The sequence below is a fragment of the Patella vulgata genome, chromosome 3 (genome assembly GCF_932274485.2).
Source record: "Patella vulgata chromosome 3, xgPatVulg1.2, whole genome shotgun sequence".
Taxonomy (NCBI): domain Eukaryota; kingdom Metazoa; phylum Mollusca; class Gastropoda; family Patellidae; genus Patella; species Patella vulgata.
In genome coordinates, this window is record NC_065881.2 from 71,189,735 (window position 1) to 71,210,439 (window position 20,705).

At 37.3% G+C, this 20,705-nt stretch overlaps 1 protein-coding gene across 1 annotated transcript in view; it reads right to left on the bottom strand.

The window, feature by feature from the left end:
* The window catches only part of LOC126815125 (b(0,+)-type amino acid transporter 1), a 28,159-nt gene that overhangs the window by 1,983 nt on the left and 5,471 nt on the right, over nucleotides 1-20,705 (bottom strand). The window contains exons 2-11 of the mRNA XM_056099314.1: nucleotides 11,505-11,696; nucleotides 11,050-11,151; nucleotides 9,088-9,351; nucleotides 8,296-8,421; nucleotides 7,339-7,438; nucleotides 6,621-6,665; nucleotides 6,178-6,301; nucleotides 3,538-3,738; nucleotides 2,820-2,969; nucleotides 1,539-1,707 (exon numbers count right to left, since the gene is read on the bottom strand). Coding sequence (XP_055955289.1) covers nucleotides 1,539-1,707; nucleotides 2,820-2,969; nucleotides 3,538-3,738; nucleotides 6,178-6,301; nucleotides 6,621-6,665; nucleotides 7,339-7,438; nucleotides 8,296-8,421; nucleotides 9,088-9,351; nucleotides 11,050-11,151; nucleotides 11,505-11,696 — 1,473 coding nt within the window. The remainder of the gene's footprint in view (nucleotides 1-1,538; nucleotides 1,708-2,819; nucleotides 2,970-3,537; nucleotides 3,739-6,177; nucleotides 6,302-6,620; nucleotides 6,666-7,338; nucleotides 7,439-8,295; nucleotides 8,422-9,087; nucleotides 9,352-11,049; nucleotides 11,152-11,504; nucleotides 11,697-20,705) is intronic.

A 20,705-nucleotide genomic window follows, 5' to 3' on the forward strand; every position in this document is an offset into this window, starting at 1 on the left:
CATCACCACAGACAAATGAACATTATGATGACAACCATTTACACTAGCATATCAATCCTTCAGCGTCCAATATTTATTTGTCTGAGGTTTGTGACTTGAAATATTTTTTTGTAGAATGACAATGTTCAAGGCAACAAACAGGAAACCGGGGAAAATACAATTTCCCGCCCGATTCATGGACTACTGATATTACAATCAACTTCAAATACAATATTCTTGATCTCTTTGTCGTTCAAACAATTCATTTATAAAAAGGTCATTTATTTCACATTCTAAGTTGATTATTATATTTGACGCCATATCTCTAATAATCGGTATCAACTACATTTCGCATGGCATTGTTCTGGTAGAATAACAAAAAGTTTCTGTAACCATCTAGACACGCCCTCTGTAAGAGAAATAAATGAATGAATGAAATGGAGTTTAGCGGCCTACTTTTCTTCACCAACGGGGCAAATGAAGACGAAAGTGATATATTATAAAGGGGTTTATTACCCAATAACAGATTCTACGGAAGATATCGTTTGTGTGATAACTTTCATATTCTATACTGAGCGATATCTATATGAATTTGATGTATATCCAAAGAATCAAATTTATTTATTTGTGCGTGTAAGAAAGGGTTGTGTGATAAAATAAAATCTTCTACTTGTCTTTTTTGATATCAAACGAAAAATATCAACACTCGTCGATAAAGTAATCGACTTAAGTTGATATTTTTTGATATTAAAAAAGACTGTTAGGAGATTCTCTATTTATCATTGACATTCCTTGTGGCAGTTCATGTACGTGGTTATTGGTCAGCGACAACTACACCAGTTTACGGCGATCACCATAGAGCCCGACAAATTAAACGGCGAAAAAGCCCGATAAATACAACCATAAGCAAATAATCCTCAATCGAAAATGCTCTTATACCCAGCTGTAGGCCTATATAAAACAAATGCCATAAAATATACACCGAAAATATTTCCCGATAAAGATTGAAAATATCATATATTATCTAGAATGAGGTATTTTCGCTCTGTCGTCGATTTATATTTACTAGGATGCACAGCCGGCCCGTAGCCAGCTTTCTGACTGCGGAGGGGCAGTGAAGTTTTTATGGGGGCAAACACGGCACAGTCTACAGTAGGTATTTTAGAGCTATGGCCGGCAAATTTTTTTTTGGGGGGGGGGCAAAACATTTTTTTCAGAGAGCATTGCCCCCCTCCCTTGTCCCCAGCTGGCTCCGGGCCTGATGCACAGGCTTTAAGTGTTTTTAAATATAATAAAACACTACCTTGAGTATAATTTTTCTCATAATTAGTTCAACAAAATTCGTTAGGTATGTTAACTCTCCAAATGAAAAGTGGTATCGTGAATTTAGAAAGGGTAAGCATATACTGAATCATGCACGACGCCCGTCACCATATGCAGCTGGGTAAAAGAAAACCTTGTGGTCACAGGCAGAGTTACTTCCTCACGAAACATCACTATGATCATGTAAAACATTTAAAAAACGAATACAATAATATTTCGAAGGTTGTGCTGCTTACCAAACCATTTAGGATGACATTTATTATATACCATTGGAAAATACAGTAGCAATCCACTTAATATAAACAATATGGCATAGAAATATTCCAATTTGGGTAACATGATAATCGGGGCTAACACTAGATAAATCGAAGCTAAAACCACAAATATTGGAATGATGATTGGTACCTGAAACATACATTAAAATCATGAATAATTTTGAAACCAGACGTGTTCAAGAATTCAAACCATTCAATTCTAAAACGACTGGGCTAAACCTAGGCCTATGTATAATATTGATGGGCACGCCTGAATTCTGATATATGGTTGCCCCTTACACTTACACAGTTTCTGTGACAGGGTCGAAAATACATTGCACAACTTTGAATTGCTATAAAGTACCTCCGTGGGTCAAGCCAAACAATGCCAATCGGCAAGTTTATAATACAGCCTAAAAGACCTCTGAAATATAGAGTGTTTGCAAGGTTTAGATGATCGGGGTAATAACCCTGCAAATATCATTGCGAAATCATGCATTCCAATAGTGAGAACGGAGGCGTTGGAATAGTTGGGGTGGGAGTGACCATCTCCTGCATTCCTCGAAATGACGTAGAACAAACAAATGTGCGAAGCATTGACACGGTTTTGACCTCACTCCTCTCCAGTCCTATACATGTATGCTTCTGATTTATACAATTCTCGGTTAATCCCCCAGAACTCCTCACATGAAACTTGACATTGTCTCCATCGTGGTCCAGGAGCCGCGGTGGCCCACTGAGTAAGATACTGGCTCGCTAACCAGCAGGTTCCGTGCTCGGTCCCTGTGTTGGCCGAGAAAATTCATCAGGATTTTCCAGCGTGGTTCCCCGATGTAAGTGGTGCAGGGCGGAAGGTCTGGCATGCGGCTCCGTGTGCATATTGGTTTATGTGTAAAAGAACAGTAGGACGTTAAACCCCATTTCAGTTCCATCTTGGACCCGGGACTGCATAAATTCCCTAAAACCATGTAGTTAATTTACAAGGTTTATTAGTATGCTACTTCCAGTCAGTTCACTCAAGATTTCCATGGTGAACATAATACATGCTTTTGAGCTGGAGGTTTCTAAAATCTGCTCTATCTGTGGTAGAAAGTTTTAGAAAACAGTAAGAGCCGATTAAAGAAACGAGAATTAACATTATAGTCAATGGGGGGAATTAATGGTGTACAGTTGCCACGTATAATCATAACCCGTAAAGATAATTTGTGTTCTCACTGTTTATCCCTTAATAACTAATTCGCCTTCACCCAATTTGGTCATTACCTTATATGGTCGTTTGATGTCTGGACTGGTATACCTAAGGACTAGAAGCGAGGCTGCTGTTAAACCATAAAATATCCAGGCAGTGAAACCAAAAAATCCAATCAACATTCCGAGATCACTTGGTAAAATTAACAAGATGGCGACAATCGTCTGAAAACACAGACAAACACTAAAAATTACCCTTTCTGAAAGGTACCCCCCAAAAAAAGCATAAATTGGAGCTCTGGTTCAGGGATTACCATTTCAAAAACTTCCCAAATTCATTAGTCAGTGCAAAAAATATGTCTCCCGATGAAACACCCTAGTATAATGTTTCAGATTCCTAAAAATATTAGGACTAATTATTTAGAAGACACAGGAAACTTGACCCCTGTATACATGTATAAAACAAAGTCTGATTTGCTGATTCATCGAAATTGTATTTTTATCGTAAGTGTATAAAAAAAATAATATCTGGATAACGACATGTAGTATGTGACCCTGTTTGACTGAATCAAATATGCTTTTCTCAGCTAAAAACTCGAGATGGCGGCACCACTTTGTCGGATATGGACTCCCCGATTTCTTTTATCTCGAATATTTTTTTTTTCGTTCCATCGAGGTCCACGACTATATGATTTAATTGTATTTTGGTCATTTTTAAACCCTTCTGCTTCCATGAAACACATATTAAAAACTTAAAGTCCCAAACAGTAGAAAATAATGTTGACAACCTTACTGTAAATATAAGTGATGGAACTGGTGTACGTCTGTTAATATGTATATAAGATAAAACTTGTGGTAGATGTCCATCTCTAGCTGCAACTAAACACAGTCTACCACTAGCAAACAAAGAACCATTAGCTGCTCCAAAACACGACAAGACGACGAATATTGGCATAAACCACGATAATATACCAATTACCTTTACAGACCATGTCTGAAAACAGTAAACATCTTGGTAGTATTATAATGGTGATATATCTATAAACTGTTTCTATTTCATTCTTTCAATAATCCGTTCGTTCATTATTCATCCATTCAATTAAAGATTTCTATGATTCTTATATTTCTGATAATCGCTCACTTTAATTATTGAAGTGTCTTTAATATTTTAATCTTTCCTCTTTAATTGTTATTAGTAACAGTAGTGTATATAGTTAACTCCTAAGATACCATTTTATTATAAATACCGATTTGTACATTTAAATAACATTCTCGGTTTCACCCCGTTTTCATTACGTGCTGTTCTCCGTATATGATGTATAATGTTTTCCGGTAATGAATAGTGTCAAGGATAGTTCCAGTTGGCCTCATCAAATAGATCTAACCGCGAATGTGTGAATTCTTCCATTGGTAAAAACAAACCTAGAATTCATAGTATAAACCCATACCAAAATATGAAGATCTACACACCTGGTTTATCATAATATAGATCGCCGATCGCTTTTATAAAGCACTCAAAGATAACTTAGAAGAATTACGGTGAAAATAAAAGGAAAGAACTCCAAAATAGCACTACAGAACTGGAGTCGAGTAATATTTTAATATTGCAATAGAGGTTGATGAAATTAAGTACTAAGCAGCAAAAGAAACGCCAGGGTGGTATGTTACTCTGAATAGACGCATTGCATAAAACTTGCCAAATGTTTTTATTGTATATTTGTGACCACATCTCCAACTTTACTGAGCAATAAGACTCCTTCGCAAACACAGAATTGAACCCAGGAAATGTTCTCAAAAACGCAACCTGACTTCTGAGATGGTAATGTGTTCTCTATGATTTTCATGTAACTCATGCTGCACGTGCTGTTCACCGGGACCAGCCCTATAAAATGCACCCCCATACCTGGATGAATCATTCACACTACAACGTCAGCAGCATGTCACGACTTACGACACCTCAGAGGAACCAGGCGCTTGAAAGACTCGACGCTGGCCACACTGCCCAAGCCGTTGCCAATCACTTCCAGGCCAATGTTCGGACCATCTGCAGGCTTCAGCAACGCTTTCGGACCACCGACACAACGGATGATCGCCCCGAACTGGTAGACCAAGGGTTACCACAAGGCGACAAGACCGCCATATTGTGCGACAGCACGTGCAGAATTCCTTCACACAGGCATCTGGGACAGCACGTCAGACAGTAGGAACACAAGGAAGACCCATCAGTACCGATACAGAGCGCCGACGTCTCACCAGAGAGAACATCCATTGCCGTAGACCTTACCGTGAACCGATCCTCACCCCCCGCCATCGACGTGAACGTCTACAGTTTGCACAACAACACTTGAACTGGGGACACAGGCAATGGAGAACTGTTCTGTTCACAGATGAGAGTCGGTATTGCGTATCAACTGCAGATGGCAGGACCAGAATATGGCATCGACATGGCCAGCGTTATTCTGACCAATGTGTCATGGAACGAGACTCATGGGGAGGTCCAAGCATGATTGTTTGGGGTGAAATCGGCCAGTGGGTCCTGTGGTGTTCCAAAATCTTGGTCCAAGGAGAGGAGGCGGGATCACAGCAGTGCGCTACATCGATCAAGCTCTCAGACCCCACGTCATATCACATTTCGCACGTCATCGAAACAAAGTTTTCCAGCATGACAACGCCCGTGCCCACACTGCCAGAGTTACTCGTGACTTTCTACAGCAGAACGGTGTCAACGTTATGCACTGCCCAGCCCTTAGACCGGACTTAAACCCGATTAAACATCTTTGGGATGAAATTCAGATGAGACCAAAAACAGCCGATGGATTGCACCAGGCTTTTCTGAGAGTGTGGTTCCAGGTGCCAATGGCGTTCATCAATCGTCTGGTCCACTCCATGTACAGACGCTGCGCTGCTGTTATTGACACTCACCGTGGACACACCAGATACTGATGTATAGACTGTGTACAGACTCTAACACTTCTCGTAATGTCTTGGAATTGTGAAGAATTAATCTCTAATGTGTCAACATACTGTTCACAAAAAATTGCTTTGATCCATTTAGTAAGCCGTTTTCTAGAATGATTTGATTAAAGTGGCTCTCTGATTTTGAAATCGTACTGACGTTCTTTTTGCTGTTTAGTATATATTAACATATTTCAGAAGATTATTGTACATATTATAGCCTACCCTTAAAAAGCGGCCATTGTCTCAAATGTCACAGATCTTTGATCAGTATGTTGAATACGGCCCACATAATTGTGGGGGGAATTCACCTTACAAAAATTTAAAAAATATTTCTATGCCATATCATACAACAGTGATTAACTTTTGATACACTTGCACAGGAAATATCACTTTTTCGAGATGAAAAATCCTAGTGGCAACCTCATTCAAAGTAAATACTGGTACACCGTCTATCAATTTCACAAATTGTTCTTACCATGGCAACAGCGTCTGATAAAAGAAGTTCTTCTTTTGATATAACACTAAAATAACCAATGTTGACTAGAATATAACATATAGTTGTCAGCGGTATTCCAAGACCAATAGACAATGGAAGATTCCTGGAAGTAACATAGAAATTATCGTTGCTTTGGTTATAAGACATTTGTTTTGGTAGTGGTATAAAAGTGCAGATATAACTAACAAACATGATTATGATGTTACTGTAGGATAAACAAGTACAGGGGGTATTAAGGATCAGAAAGCGCACAGCCGTCTTGGCAAATTTGGCGTCATATCACAAATCGACGTCTTTCAATCGGCGCGCAATGGTCCAAGGATCATTGAACTTGAATTGGTGAAACCTTCGGCGTTTTGCTAAAGATGGACTCTTGGTTGGGGCCCAGTGTCTGGTCCAAAAATACTATTAATATAACATACCTTTGCGGATTTTTTAATTCTTCAGTTACAAAATTAAGGTTGTTCCTAGAAATGGATGAGCAAAATAGTTACAAAATTAAATATATATTTAATTGTCAGTTACTGCATGACATGCCTGTATATTCGTCCTAAATAAACAAATCCTTAAAGATCATTAATGATCAATGATCCAAATGTTTTCCATGGACAATGCTAACATTTTAAATACCATTACAACGGTATCGTTTTGTATTGTATTTCTTGGACTTCGTTAATTCGGTAAGTGTAGAAAAGTAGGACGTTAACCCACATTTCACAGGCTTGACTCCTTTTTATAGGTTCTAATAAATAATGTGTTTCTTTCATTATTTCATTTACATTGTACGAAAGAAAACGTGGGCAGTTTCTTGCCATTGTCCAATGGTTGACATTTATTTAGTATCTTTGATTTCTAAATGCAAAATGTGTACTCATATCTTAGGTGGTAGTAGAGGTGGGTGTAAATCTGATTTAAACACAAATCCTATTTCATTCCGGTTTTTTTTCTATATTTCGAAATCTTCACTACACCATGTATTGGAATTCACCGAAAGTATAAGAAACCGAAATGAAATATATATCTATATTTAATCAGATTGGAGTGGATATATTTCTAGAACACATAATGGCACTTCATATGTACGTTTTAATTCTGCATTAGAATCTCTGGGGATCAAACGTTTAAAAAAATAAACCTTACCAGCCATCATACGCCCAAAGACCATTATAAAACGCAAGAGCTAGAACAGACGGATTCTGTGTTGTTCCTTCAAAGCCTTCGGATATGTAAGTAGTACTACCTAAAAAGACAACAACGACCAAAAGCAACTCTCTTCAAGAATCGGAAAGGTCGCCAAAATACAGTTTAACTATTAAAAATTGCAGCCATGTCATATTAGTTAACTAGCAGGATACCCGGCTTCGCTCGGGGGTCATAGCTTGTTACTCCCCGGTCCAAGCTACCCCTATACCCCAAATTTCAGACTCGGGGCAGACCTAGTGTAGCCGCCAACCTCGAACAGACCGGCTTCGCTCGGGGGGTCATAACTCCGAAACCGGAAGCGGTAGACTAACGCCACCTGGCCTATGTTACTCCCCGGTACGAGCTACCCCTATACCCCAAATTTCAGACTCGGGGCAGACCTAGTGTAGCCGCCAACCCCGAACAGACAGACAGACAGACAAACGACAGTCACAAATATTAGTATAGATTATACGTGGTTAATCTTGCGACCTCCATTGTTAATATGTTGGGAGCCATTGTGACTAAGTGAGTAATTGAGCACTGGCTCGCTAACCTCGAATTCCAGGGTTCGATCTTAAATATTGCGGGATCTATAAAGCTTACCTGTTTGGAGCCGCGGTGGCTGAGTGTGTAAGCCGTTGGCTTGCTAACCAGGAGGTCCCGTGTTCGATGTCCGTATTGGCTGAGAAAGGATTTCCCGACGGGGTTCCCCCTTAATTTGTATGTGGTGTAGGACAGAGGGCCCGGCAAGGAAGACGTATGTTCGTTCAGATGGCACAAAAACCGATGTCCCGTGTACACATTGGCGTGCACGTAAAAGAACCCTTGACTGTTGCAATTCGATATAAGAGAAGACCGTAGCGCCAAGTCGGTCCAGAACAGTAGGGCGTTAAACTCCATTTCATTGCTTACCTGTTGCCATCTTATAGAAACCACCTATGGTTATAATAGCAATAGCTACAAGTTTAACCAATGTCAACCAATTCTGTATTATAGTGGCTAATTTAACACTGTAACAATTGATTGCCAATATTAATACTGAAATATAAAGGAAACTACGTCACTGAAACAAACTGTGTTTAAAATAAACAAAATATAAATGGATGCTTGTAGCTGCTGTACTGTAGAGGCATAATCTGTTGATTTTCAAAGTGATGTTCATGTTTGCAGGTTTAATAACATCAGCGAATAATAGACTGTATATTTGTTCATCGGGATTTCAGAATAATTATCAATAGGCTTAGTACTAATGCAATCATAAAGTTGTAAATAACCTCACGATGTGTGTCGATATAGAGACTATTTGACCGTTCCGCAGCTGTTGACACAATAGTCATCTTGGTGCTGGAAGGTAGTGCGTTAAACCCCATTTCATCAAGCCATTGACACGATTAACCACCAGTGGATGGTGTTCCTCGAGGTTCTGGTTTAAAACTAACTTTATTTACCATCTACGCAAAGCAGCTTGGGAATGTTATAAATCCAAAATATGTATGCTGACGATACGCAGCTTTTAGATTCGTTTGTCCCTGTATTCGATCAAAATGTCAAACTGCTAACAAAATATCTTCACGTATCGGAAAAAATAACACCTGTCTGAATCCTAATCCATTGAAACTTTCCATCCACAATTACCAAAGTATTATGATTAATTTACAGGAAAGATAAAATATTAAATGCAGATAATAGAAATATATTGCTTACACATAGCACATACTGTGACCACTTTCTTTAGATATAGAGGGGCCCCACAGTCACCATAGAACGGCTGAGTAGCATATGTTCCTAGACTCAGACTCATGATGGCAAACATGGCGGGTCTTAATACAAATATACCCAACCAGTCAAATAAAAAGGCCGGCACCGGTCCCCAACATTTATTCATGGGTTTAAATGTGTGCATTAAGTAAGCATGTTCTCCACCAGATAATGGTATGCTAGTTCCTAGTTCGGCATAAGTTAGGGCACCTAGAAAAATAAATATAAAGAAAATTCGATTATTTATTTATTATTTTGGGGGGCGTTTTCCGAGATTCTGCCAGGATTATCGACCTTATTGTTAGAATTAATTTGGCGTTGTAACTCATGACCTCATTTTGTTCTTACTTTTTTTTTAAATTTTTACTGAGGCCGGTTTCATTACAGGCCCGGGACTATGCAGTGCAATGGATGCCTACCACTGGCCCCTGGATCCATTCACTTGATTTGATATTTGTTATTTCAATGTGTATGTAGTTTTCCTTGTCCTCAGGTTTGTCTTGTCGGCTTTGTTTTGTATGAAGTGCAGTTCTCCTGCACTAACCATTAAACTCTAAGATCATTATCGTTATAAAATTGATGTGATCAATCAAGTTATTAACTTACCTCCGATTAGACCGGATGAAATTAGGTTTTTATGGCACGTCAGTCCGAACCGAGCTATATTGCGCCTGTCACATCGCTATATATATATCATTTCATTGTCAACATGGTGACTGAAATCATTTGTTGACGCTGTGATTGGCCACGAAGGTCCGTTTCCTGGCAGATTTCCATCACCGAAACGTCTCAGAATAGCATTGGGAATTATTCACAAGAATTATACACAAGAATCGTAGTAAAGAAAACTTAAACTAAGGCTGGACATTGAAAGATAATTTAGCTTATAGCCAATATAAAGTCTGCATTCTCAAAATATTTAGTTTTTCGTCAGAGACACCCAGACACAATATGACCAGGCCGCCCGTCATCGTCGTTAATGGTTTCGTCCTTTATCCATTTTATAGGCAAAAGCCTTTGGATCATCTATGCTGTGATTAGATTATATACAGCGGAAATGACAATTTGATTCAATAACTAACATTATCATCCCCATTAAAAGGACTTTGCCCCGTCTTATCGATATCTAAATATGGACACAGACCGGCTGATAACCTCACATGACATTGACCTGTATATGTCTGTCTCAAGTGGCTATTGTGGGTTATTTAAGAAGAACCTTCGAAACATAATACTTGCTAAAGCTGACCATAAACATTATACTTGCTAGAGTTGACCGTAAACATAAAAGGTCTTTTACCGGTCATTGAATTTAGGCTAATCCAACATCAATAATTATGAATTCAAGATCTAATGCTCCCTGTGGTACTAAGCATTACACAATATGCCATACGACAGTTCAACTGACCATAGCTGTACGTCTTTAATCAGAACGATAGCCGCAGTGGCGCACTGTGTGAGATGCTGGTTTACTTACACGGAGGTCCGGGGTTCGGGGTTCGGTCCCGGTGTTGGCAGAGAATGTTTCCCGGAATTTTACAGCGTGGTTTCCCCTTGTCAGTGACAGTGTCTAGTCGTCCGTATCGGACGAAAACTCCAAATCCCAAGTCAAGTGTACACGTTGTCGTGTATGTAAAAGAACCGTAAAAGGCCATAACGCCGCTGTCCAGGTAAAATTTACCCGGTAGCACAGTTGGTCGTTAAACACCATTTCGCTTATGTTGGGCACTCAAAGCTGAACAACGACTAAATCTGACCCGCTTGTTTCCGCACGGATAACTGTTCACTTTGTAACCGTGTAGCAAGTATACTTGAGTTTGTTCAGTTTTTTTTAATTCGTCTATTTGGTTAGGATATACTGTGCTAAGTATTTTTTTTTATCAAATAATGAAATTAAAGGTTACCAACCCATCATGGCTAAAAATCCACATCCCGCCCAAACTATTAAACTCATAGCCACAGATCCTGAACCCTCTAAAACTCCACGAGGGGATACAAATATTCCAGATCCTAAAAATAAAATATTACATTTCAGATGAGTATTTTGTATTCTAGCGTGCGCTTTTAGATCACAAGGTCTGTCATTAAATCAAGAGGTGTGGTTTCCATAACAAGGAGATAGGTTGTCTGCCAAACTCGTTGGTTTTCTCCGGGTCCTCCGGTTTACTCCCAATGCTAAAGGCCCCCAGACGCAAGCGGATTATAGAAATAAAATTGTGCCATATTATTTTGGTCCTGAAATGACCGAGATTATGTTGAGTTCACTCCACTTCTCGCTCTCTATTACTTTTGTATTTAAAAAATGCACGTGACATCAGAAAGAAAGTCACGTCATTATGCATGATGTTAGCAAATTCACCCACCGATCATGGTTCCAACTATTAGAGCCACGCCACTGATTAAACCAACTTCTTTTCTCAGTGCAACTTCATTAGTTTCAGTGATGGCAGAGCTAATAGTTGATGTGGAACCACTTTCACTTGTTCGCCATCCTGGCACCGCCAATACCGTGGCACCATTTTCTACTTTGGCTTTCTCATTTGCTTCAGTAGAACCTGGATGAATATAAATATTTGAATAAAAAATTGAAATAAAGTAAGAATAAAGTTTTATACACATTTACGACACGTTATTCAGATGTTTACCTTATTAGGATTGTATGATGTATAAAGATGAAATGAAATGGGGTTTCACGTTGTACTTTCCTGCATCATCCAGACTAATAATAATATAGACTAGCTTACGCCATGCAGTGTGCTTATATGAGTGAAATTTTGCCCGGACAGCGGCACAACGGGCTACTCTTTCTTCGAATTCCATCTGTCACGGGTTCTTTTACATGTACGCCAACGTGTACACGGGAGCTCGGTTTTTAGTCCCATACGAACGACTAGACACTATTCCTTACCATGCCCCCCCCCCACTCCTGCACCACCGACAAGAGGAATCTAATATAATTTTAAAATTCAACGAGTAGATTGTTAAAGATGCATTATGCAAGAGCTAAATCTGCCTATTGCAGTTCTTTCTTTAGGCCTTAAATGTTATATCAATTATTAATTAGACATTTATTAACTTGGCAAGACCATAAGCAACTCTCGATACCATCGGATGCTCCAGATTTTAAACGGATTTATACAGGATTCGAAGTTATATAATGATTTCATTAAAAAATGGATAATCAAGACTTTGATTACTATCGTAAGATCGGCAGCAATAACAACCGAGACTTCGCTATTCTCCAAATAGCCCTAACGTCGCTCAGATTGAAGAAATTCGAAATTTTCAAGATATTCCCTGTTCATTATCTTGTTTTTAACTATTATAGCGGGAACTGACAGATCTTATATCTAACTCTTACATAATATATCTATAAGTACATGTAATAACATGATCAGTAGTGGAATACCGCGTTTTATCAGTGAAATAAAAGTGTTATTCCACTGGCTAGTTGTTTTTACCTAAAATGATTGTAAAATCATAAAATAAATAGAACATTTGTCGTTTTGTTGTGAATAACATATTTATTTCATCTCTAAGCAAGAAAACGTTTAAATTTTCACGAATGCGTTTTCTTGCTTCTCGATGAAATAAAATATGTTATTCACCCCAAAACGACAAATATCCTCCATATATTCTGTTAATATTATGGTCTATCATATATCTTTACAAATATCTAAAAGACAGATCAACATTAATCGACGAGTTACAGACATTTAGTAATATTTTCTTTTCTTTATGCCAAAAGAGACCAATAATTGCGTCAGCATAAAATCAACTCCTTTGTTTAATTTTGGGTATCATATGCACAGATTGTTTAATTTGTTTGGGTTTTTTTTGCAAAAATAATGGACTTAAATACTCACTTAGTTAAATCTATGAAAAACAAATAAAATATAATATACACGTACATGACATAAATTAAAACATTGAAAAATAAATTTGAAAGAATAACAATTTGAATAAAAATTTTACCTTTAGTTTTCATTTTTTGGAAAATGAAAAATAAATCCACTTGTGGTTTGATTATTAATATTCGATATAAACTATGTATACTAATGTCCTGTTAATGAGTGAACACTATAGCAAATCTAATGTATACAGACATATACTAAACTAATATTTATGGTAAACATACACGAGGGCAATGATCAGAAATAAACGTTTGGACGAAGGTCCAACCACTCGTTTGCGCACATTACTAAAAGAAGGCCATAATAAATTGTTAAAATAATTTGAAATTAAAGGGCAAGGTCTAGATATGTAAGCTTATTTTATGCGAGCCATTTTCTGTGCAGCATTAGTGTACATCATACTATAAGATGTTGTGAATTGTCATAGTCATTCGATGTTGCGGAAGTAGTTGGCTATAGAACTTCTTCCTGAAAGTCGTTCGCCTCTTTTTTATTTCTAAAAAAAATGACGACTAATTAAGCTTCCCCTTTAAATTTTGTTACTCTATACTACACACCCCTCTGTGAAATTGTTATGTAAAATGGACAATGCCATGCTTAGCCCCGTGGCATAGTATATAATCTTTCGATAAAAAATTGTGGTAACCATCTGGCATGGAGACAAAGTTATGCAAGTTTATTTTTGGAAATATCGCATAGTGACCTTTATATAATATATTCAAACGTATCAGTAAGTTCATTTAAAAGTGCAAAACATAGACTGTTAAGTAACAAAACATGGCCACACTATAGCAGCTAAGATTTTTATGACAGAGACAGTAACTCTTCAAATAACGGTTACACGACGATGAATTTTTACGTGTTCATTCCTATCACTAGTTAAACAACTCCTAGTCTAACAATAAATCTGAATACATCTGGACTTTAGACCCATAACAAGGTTTAATTACAACGGGGACAATGCGCGACTTCGATAGACTCCTTAGATAGCCCCCACCCCACCCCAATACCATGCATAATACCATGCCATATAACCATGCCATGATATAACCATTGTATCTTTTTTATATCAATAGTTCACTTGGGGACTGGGTTCTTTGGGAGTGGTAAGAAACCTGGCTATCAGAAAACATCCAAAACGGTCAGGTAAACGTCTTTCACCGAATTGTTTAGATAGTGGACCTCATGATTTGCAGCTCGCTTATTTGACCACTCATCCCCGTTAATATTAAAAACCCTGAGCTCCACAGCTATTACAAGTTTAAATGACAGGGGCGATAACTCTGCAAATACTTGATGCACACTTACGAATTTCGATAGGCTTCATGTCTGGGTAAAGAAATGGATGAATAAAAAAGAACCACCTTAAAATCTCTGATGTGTGGAACGCTTGTCGGGTTTCAATGGCAAATACAATAATGGGTGTACAAGCTAACGTTGGGACCGGGAAAGAGTAACGACAATATAAGGATACATTCACACGTGGACGTCTTAAAGCTATATGGGCAAAATATCTACCCATGTATAACCCCAGATCCTATGCATTAAAGGTCAAAAATCAATTTGTTAATTATTTCCTTGGGATGTGTTGAATGGTGCTCTTCATTGTACGTCTGTTTGGTGCAGAAAATGTGGGTCTTAAAACGCAATTTCATTTACTTAAAGGAGCTAAATCGCTAATATTTGGGACCTAGAAATTGACACAACTCATATAATACTGTAATATGAATGTATATAAACTGATTTACATTCAATCGTTTCCGTTTTTACTCTAATTTCAAATCTGTTATGTTCCGTGAAATAAGCCATCAGTCTCAATCGAATGCAAATTCCTAGCGTCTGGTTATTCCAGTCTACATACGCCGTTTGGTTTGGTGCAATATGTCTAGCCTCGTTCCTCGAGTCTCTTGCTTGAACTGGGGCTGAAACGCATTATGGTAAAATATTTATTTTGTCTTAAATATTGGATATCAGAAGCCCATCTTTTTCTTGTAAGATCACAGCATCAATGTTGTTTTAAATTGACAAATAATTCGTGTTTTAAATGTTGAAGATTTTGGATGATATTAAGTTAGAGACTTAGCTCCTTTAAAGGGGCATTAGATAAGATTAGATACAGTTAGATTCAGAGCTGATAGATAGAGAATCAAAACAGAATTACAAACAAAGTCTCGATTATACATTTTTGTGTTAAATTATCCATCACAAAATGTACTCAAACCCACTATAAATATCGCAGGCTAGCGATGACATCAAGAGTTGATAATGATCTGGATAAGTTAATTAATGTCTAATTAATAATTTTGATATCATTTCAAGCCTATAAAGACAGACCTGCAATAGGTAGATTTAGCTCTTGCATAATGCATGTTTAAATCCGCTTCGAAATCAAAACAATCAAAAATAAAAAGCGGTACAAATGTAGTTTTATCCGGTTTGAAATGTCATCACCTTTACTTGATTTATTAAATGTTATTACTACTGACTGTGTTGACCTATCATTTTCCTGTGAATACAAAGCACGAAATTGCTCGTAGCATCCTTATAGCCTTTGCCGTATTAATAAAATATTATTATGCCTTCTCTATTTAGTGTCACGTTGAATAAAATAAATATTTACGACAAAAAAATGAATAAAAATATGTCAGTTTATATAACATTCTGCTGGTCATGGTTTTACAGGTTCGAGTGCTCGAGATTTTTATACGTCAAACATTCATGTGGACGTATTATTGCGTCGCCCCGTCCGTCCGGACGTCCATCCATAATTTGTTTGTGGACACTCTACAGGTCACAATATTTATCCGATTTTGACGAAACTTAAAATATATAGGTCTATCTCCCAAAGATCTCGGTTCCTTTCGATATTGGCATGTAATATCCATAACTTCATGGATTATGACCCCTGATTGTATAAAAAAAAAAAATCACTTTTTTAGCTTGTGGACACAATTTTGATCCGGTTTTGATGAAACTTAAAATGCATGTTTATATCCTGAAGAACTTGGTTCATTCCGATAATCGCACATATCTGAACGTAACATCCTGGGTTATGGCCCCGATTATTCGAAAAATCGCATTTTAAAACCCGTTTAAATATATCACCTTTCCACCATAATGAAGGTTGAATTCGAATTTCGGAAAAATCAAAATGAAACTGCCCAACGAAATGGCCACTCTTTGTACGCCTATTGTGTAAAAGTATGTAATACGAAGGTAGTTGACCATCTAAAGGTCACAATTCTTATATGAATTTGATGAAACTAAGACATAGTTTATATCCCAAAGATCTCAGTCCCTTTTGATGTTGGCGCATTTCAGATCATAACTTTCTGGATTATGGCCTCTGATTGTACAAAAAATCGCCTTTGTTTTTATCTTGTTCTCTATCCATCTCTTGCAAATTGTGGACGTATCTTGCCTGGCAGCCACTGGTTTTTCAAATTTGTTGTAACCATTTCATAAACAAGAGCTTTATCGAAATTCAAAGAAATGGGATCAATGAATCTACCGTGTACGAAAATGACCAAAAAAGACGAGGAATGTAATAATTAATTGATAATAGAATATTTCATTTAGGCTGTGCACCATCAGGCCATTTTTACATTAAATAGTCTGAGCATCATTTAGGTCATATTTAGTTTCTACATATTATACTAGCATCAACTCAACGAAAATTTGGGGAAAAGTTGTAGCCGGACAAGAGACAGAATGAATATTGAAGTCAAAGGAGGAAATAATTGTGTAGGTTTTCTGGATTAAGACTAGTAATTATTTCCTCTTATTTCATGATGTAGTGCGAGTTATAAATAGACAATTTTTCCCTTAATTTTTTTATCCCCTCTTCTTGCATTTTTTGGTTGACTTTGTGGTCTAGAATTGGAGAAAAGGGATCAAATTTGCAATTTCATAGCAGTTTTGGGTAATACTGATATTACAGCGGGGGGATAGTGGGTGTAAAGCGTCTTTCTGCAGAGAGCAATCATTGTGTCGGAAGTGGGATTTTCACCCCAGTCAACATCAAATGCCCGTAGCAAAAAATCTAAACTGTCAACCCTCTACAAAATTATGATGAGGAGATTGCCAAATGTGGTCCACATTGTGTCTATAAAGATTGGAACCAACAGAATGTTGAGCAAAAGGCTACAGCCTGTGATGTTACAGCCATTTAACGTTAAAGTCAATGGGCAAATAATTGCTAGTCTCACTCCTATAGGAGGCAGACCACCATTGAATTGTAGTTCGTCTATTTATAGCAATTCTCTCTCTCTCTCTCTCTTTTCTCCCCTTTTGCAAGCCCATTTTTGTTGATTTTTTGGTCTAGAATGGACGAAGAGGGTTTGAATTAACATTTTCTGCCAGGTTTTGGTAAATATTCATGATTTTGAGGCGGAAGGATAAGAGGGTTATCAGGTTAGCTACGGCGATGTGTACGGCAACTAGTTACATGTTTTTAGTATGCTTCTTCAAGTTTGTGTATCTCAAAATTTTGGTGGTCAACCTCATACAAATTTTAGTGCAAAGACATGACCATTTGTTCCTCTGTCTGTAGTGAAAAGCATTCAGCCCAACGAAAATTTGGGGAAAAGTTGGAGGTGGGCAAAGAGGCCAGAATTAACATTGAAGTCAATGGGGAAATTAATGGTGGTCTGCCTCCTTCTATATGATTATTTCCAGCTTTATCTCCCTTTAATAATAGTTTGTATTCTTATAGTAGACGATCAATAATGCCGACAATTTATTCACTGTAGTAGTGGTAATGGGTGTGGTGGGTGATCATAAACCCTATTTACTGAGCTTCTGTGGGTACGAAACGTGCTATGACTTACTCGGAATTGTTTCATATTATTACATTATGTTTTCATACAGCTACATGCCTTAGTGAGTAAGACACTGGCTTGCTAACCAGGACGTGTCGGGTTCGCCCCACCCCCTCGGGATTTTACTGCGTGGTGTCCCCTTGTCAGTGGTGCATGACGGAGGGTCAGACAAGGAACAGTGTCTAGTCGTTCCTTGTAGGCCTACACAATGACATGCACCTAAAAGAATTCCCGACAGTTGGCATTTGAAATAAGAGTAGACCGTAATGACGCTGTCCAGACAGAATTTCCCTCATAGCTCTCTATATGGCGCATGCTTGTCTTCATTAGAACATTACTGCGATGACATCGAGAGTTGATTATGGTCTGGATAAGTTAATTAATGTCTAATTAATAATTTAATTAATGTCTAATTAATAATTTAGATAACATTTAAGGCCTAAAGAAATGGTGCAACTGGCAGATTTAGGTCTTTCATAAGTATGTTTAAAAACAGTTTCCAGCCAATAAACGCATGCCCGTCAAATAATTTTACTCATATACTACAAGATGGTCAAAATTCTTAACCGTAATATTAGCTGAAGCCATTCTTCCGTAATTGTCGTTTTAAAGCAGACAAATCTTGTAAGCTATGTGACAGTCTCCCCCCGGGAAAATTTTGAAAATTGACAACAGCAAACCCATTTTCCAATCATTTCAGACCAAAGCAGAAGAAGGCAAATTTTTGATTTCCTGATACATTTAGATAACAGAATTTAGATGAATTTGAGATTTCTTTCTCCTGTTGTGTGTCCTTCCTTCTCTCTTGTCTTTCCTCCCCTCTCCTTTCTTTCTCTTTTTTCTTTTTTCTTTCTCTTTTTTTCTTTTTTCTTTATATGCTTAGGCCCACGTTTTTATATGAATTTAGGCCCACCTGTCACGGACAGGTGGACAGGTGGGCCCAGTCCGGCACTGGATCTATTGTAATTATTAGATGAATTTATAGCTTCCGTGTGTTTCAGTACTCGAAAATAATATATTGTTTAAAAGAATTATAAGCAAATGATTAGATTATCCTTGTTCAGAATTCGCATGAAAGGAGAAAGCACGTAAGAATACTCATTTTACTATTAAACTACCCCGCATAAATAACAATCCATGTCCGTGATATCATTACGGAGTATATTATAGAATTCTTTTTAATTATTTACACACAATGAAACGTGTTTAGAAAGGATATCTTGGAATAATATGTGTTTACACTGTAACATGCTATCCAGATATTCAACAAATTACAAAATAATCTAAAATAAATTAGTTTTAACCAGGATGTAAAAAAAATACGAAACAAATATTCTTTAGTTTCGTATTTTTTTACATCCTGGTCTTTCTGCGTGTTATCAATTTGCCACTCGTTCACGTTTAATTGAGTAAACGTTTTATTTATGACCTCTTTGTTTATCACCCTTTTATTTCGTCGTTTTCCACCACCTTAGATGTTTGTTCATCTTTAGAAATATTTGTCCTTCGTGTTTGATTTGGTTATTCGTTCGTCCTGTTTTTAAGCTTTTATTTTCCACGTTTTTTTCCGCCTATCATTGTCTTCAGTTTTAAAACTTTTTATTAGATATATTTCGATTTAAAGATGCATTATGTAAGATGTAGATAAATAACTGGCTGTTTTTGCTATATTAGTTCAGAAATAGATAAATGGAAACTAAATACATTGAAAATTTCAGGTAAATTACTTTATTGCTGCGTAGGCCTACCGTTACCACAAATTGCTAAATGGCGCTAGTATGCTAATCTATTTAGTATCTCAGCCACCCGATGTTCTAGAGAGATGATTTGTCATGTGAATAAATGTCTAAATAATAATTCATATAACATTTGAAGGCAGAAAAAAGACTCCCAATAGACAGATTTAGCTCTTAGCCTACATAATACATTAAATATACATTATGGGAGATTCGATAACGAGTTGGCAGTTTTCACTATAATAGTTAGAAACTAAATAATGCAAAGACAATTTGCTAAAAATTTCATTCAAGTTGATCCAATATGAACCGAGAACTTAGCGGTTGAATTTTCCGGCTAGCATTGATCATCATTACTAAAGTCAGTACGATAAACAGCATAGTCTCGATGATCCACTTAATCGTTAAATCGTGAAGAAAATTTATGCAGTAAATCGACTCATAATCCACTAAAGATCGCAGGAGATGCCATCTAAAGTTGAATATGGTCTGGATAGGTTAATTAATGTCCAATTAATAGTTTAGATAGCATTTCAGGCCTAAAGAAAGACCTGCAATAGGCAGATTTAGCTCTTGCATAATGCATGTTTAAGAAGACATGATTAAAGACACAAACTAATTTATTTCCTCCCACTGCTAAAGACTCCTACGGGCAAGCGAATTGAACCATGTGTTAGTCCCGAAATGACCTAGTTTGTGTCGAGTGGACGTTAATCCCCATTTCTCGGTATGATTATATTTAAGCCTAGGCGGTGGCTTCGGTCCCCATTTTAATTTGTGATAAATAAGAGAGTCAGTGAAGTCATATTCAAAGGGTGATGGTTGTTGTTATAAGTCTTACCGTCTTCATTAGCCCAGCATATATAGGAGCAGAACAGTAGGACGTTAAACACCATTTCATTCCATTTCATTTATAAGTCCTAATTAATGTTATGTTTTGATTGTTAAATTGTTTTACTCATGGATGTACTATAAATGTAAGGTTGTTATTCATTTCCTCCTACAGGAAAGACCCCTGCGCGTGCGCTAATAAAGTACATGTGAAAAATAAGACTTGTCTGCGATATCACCTTCGATGGAAGCGGATTTTAAGC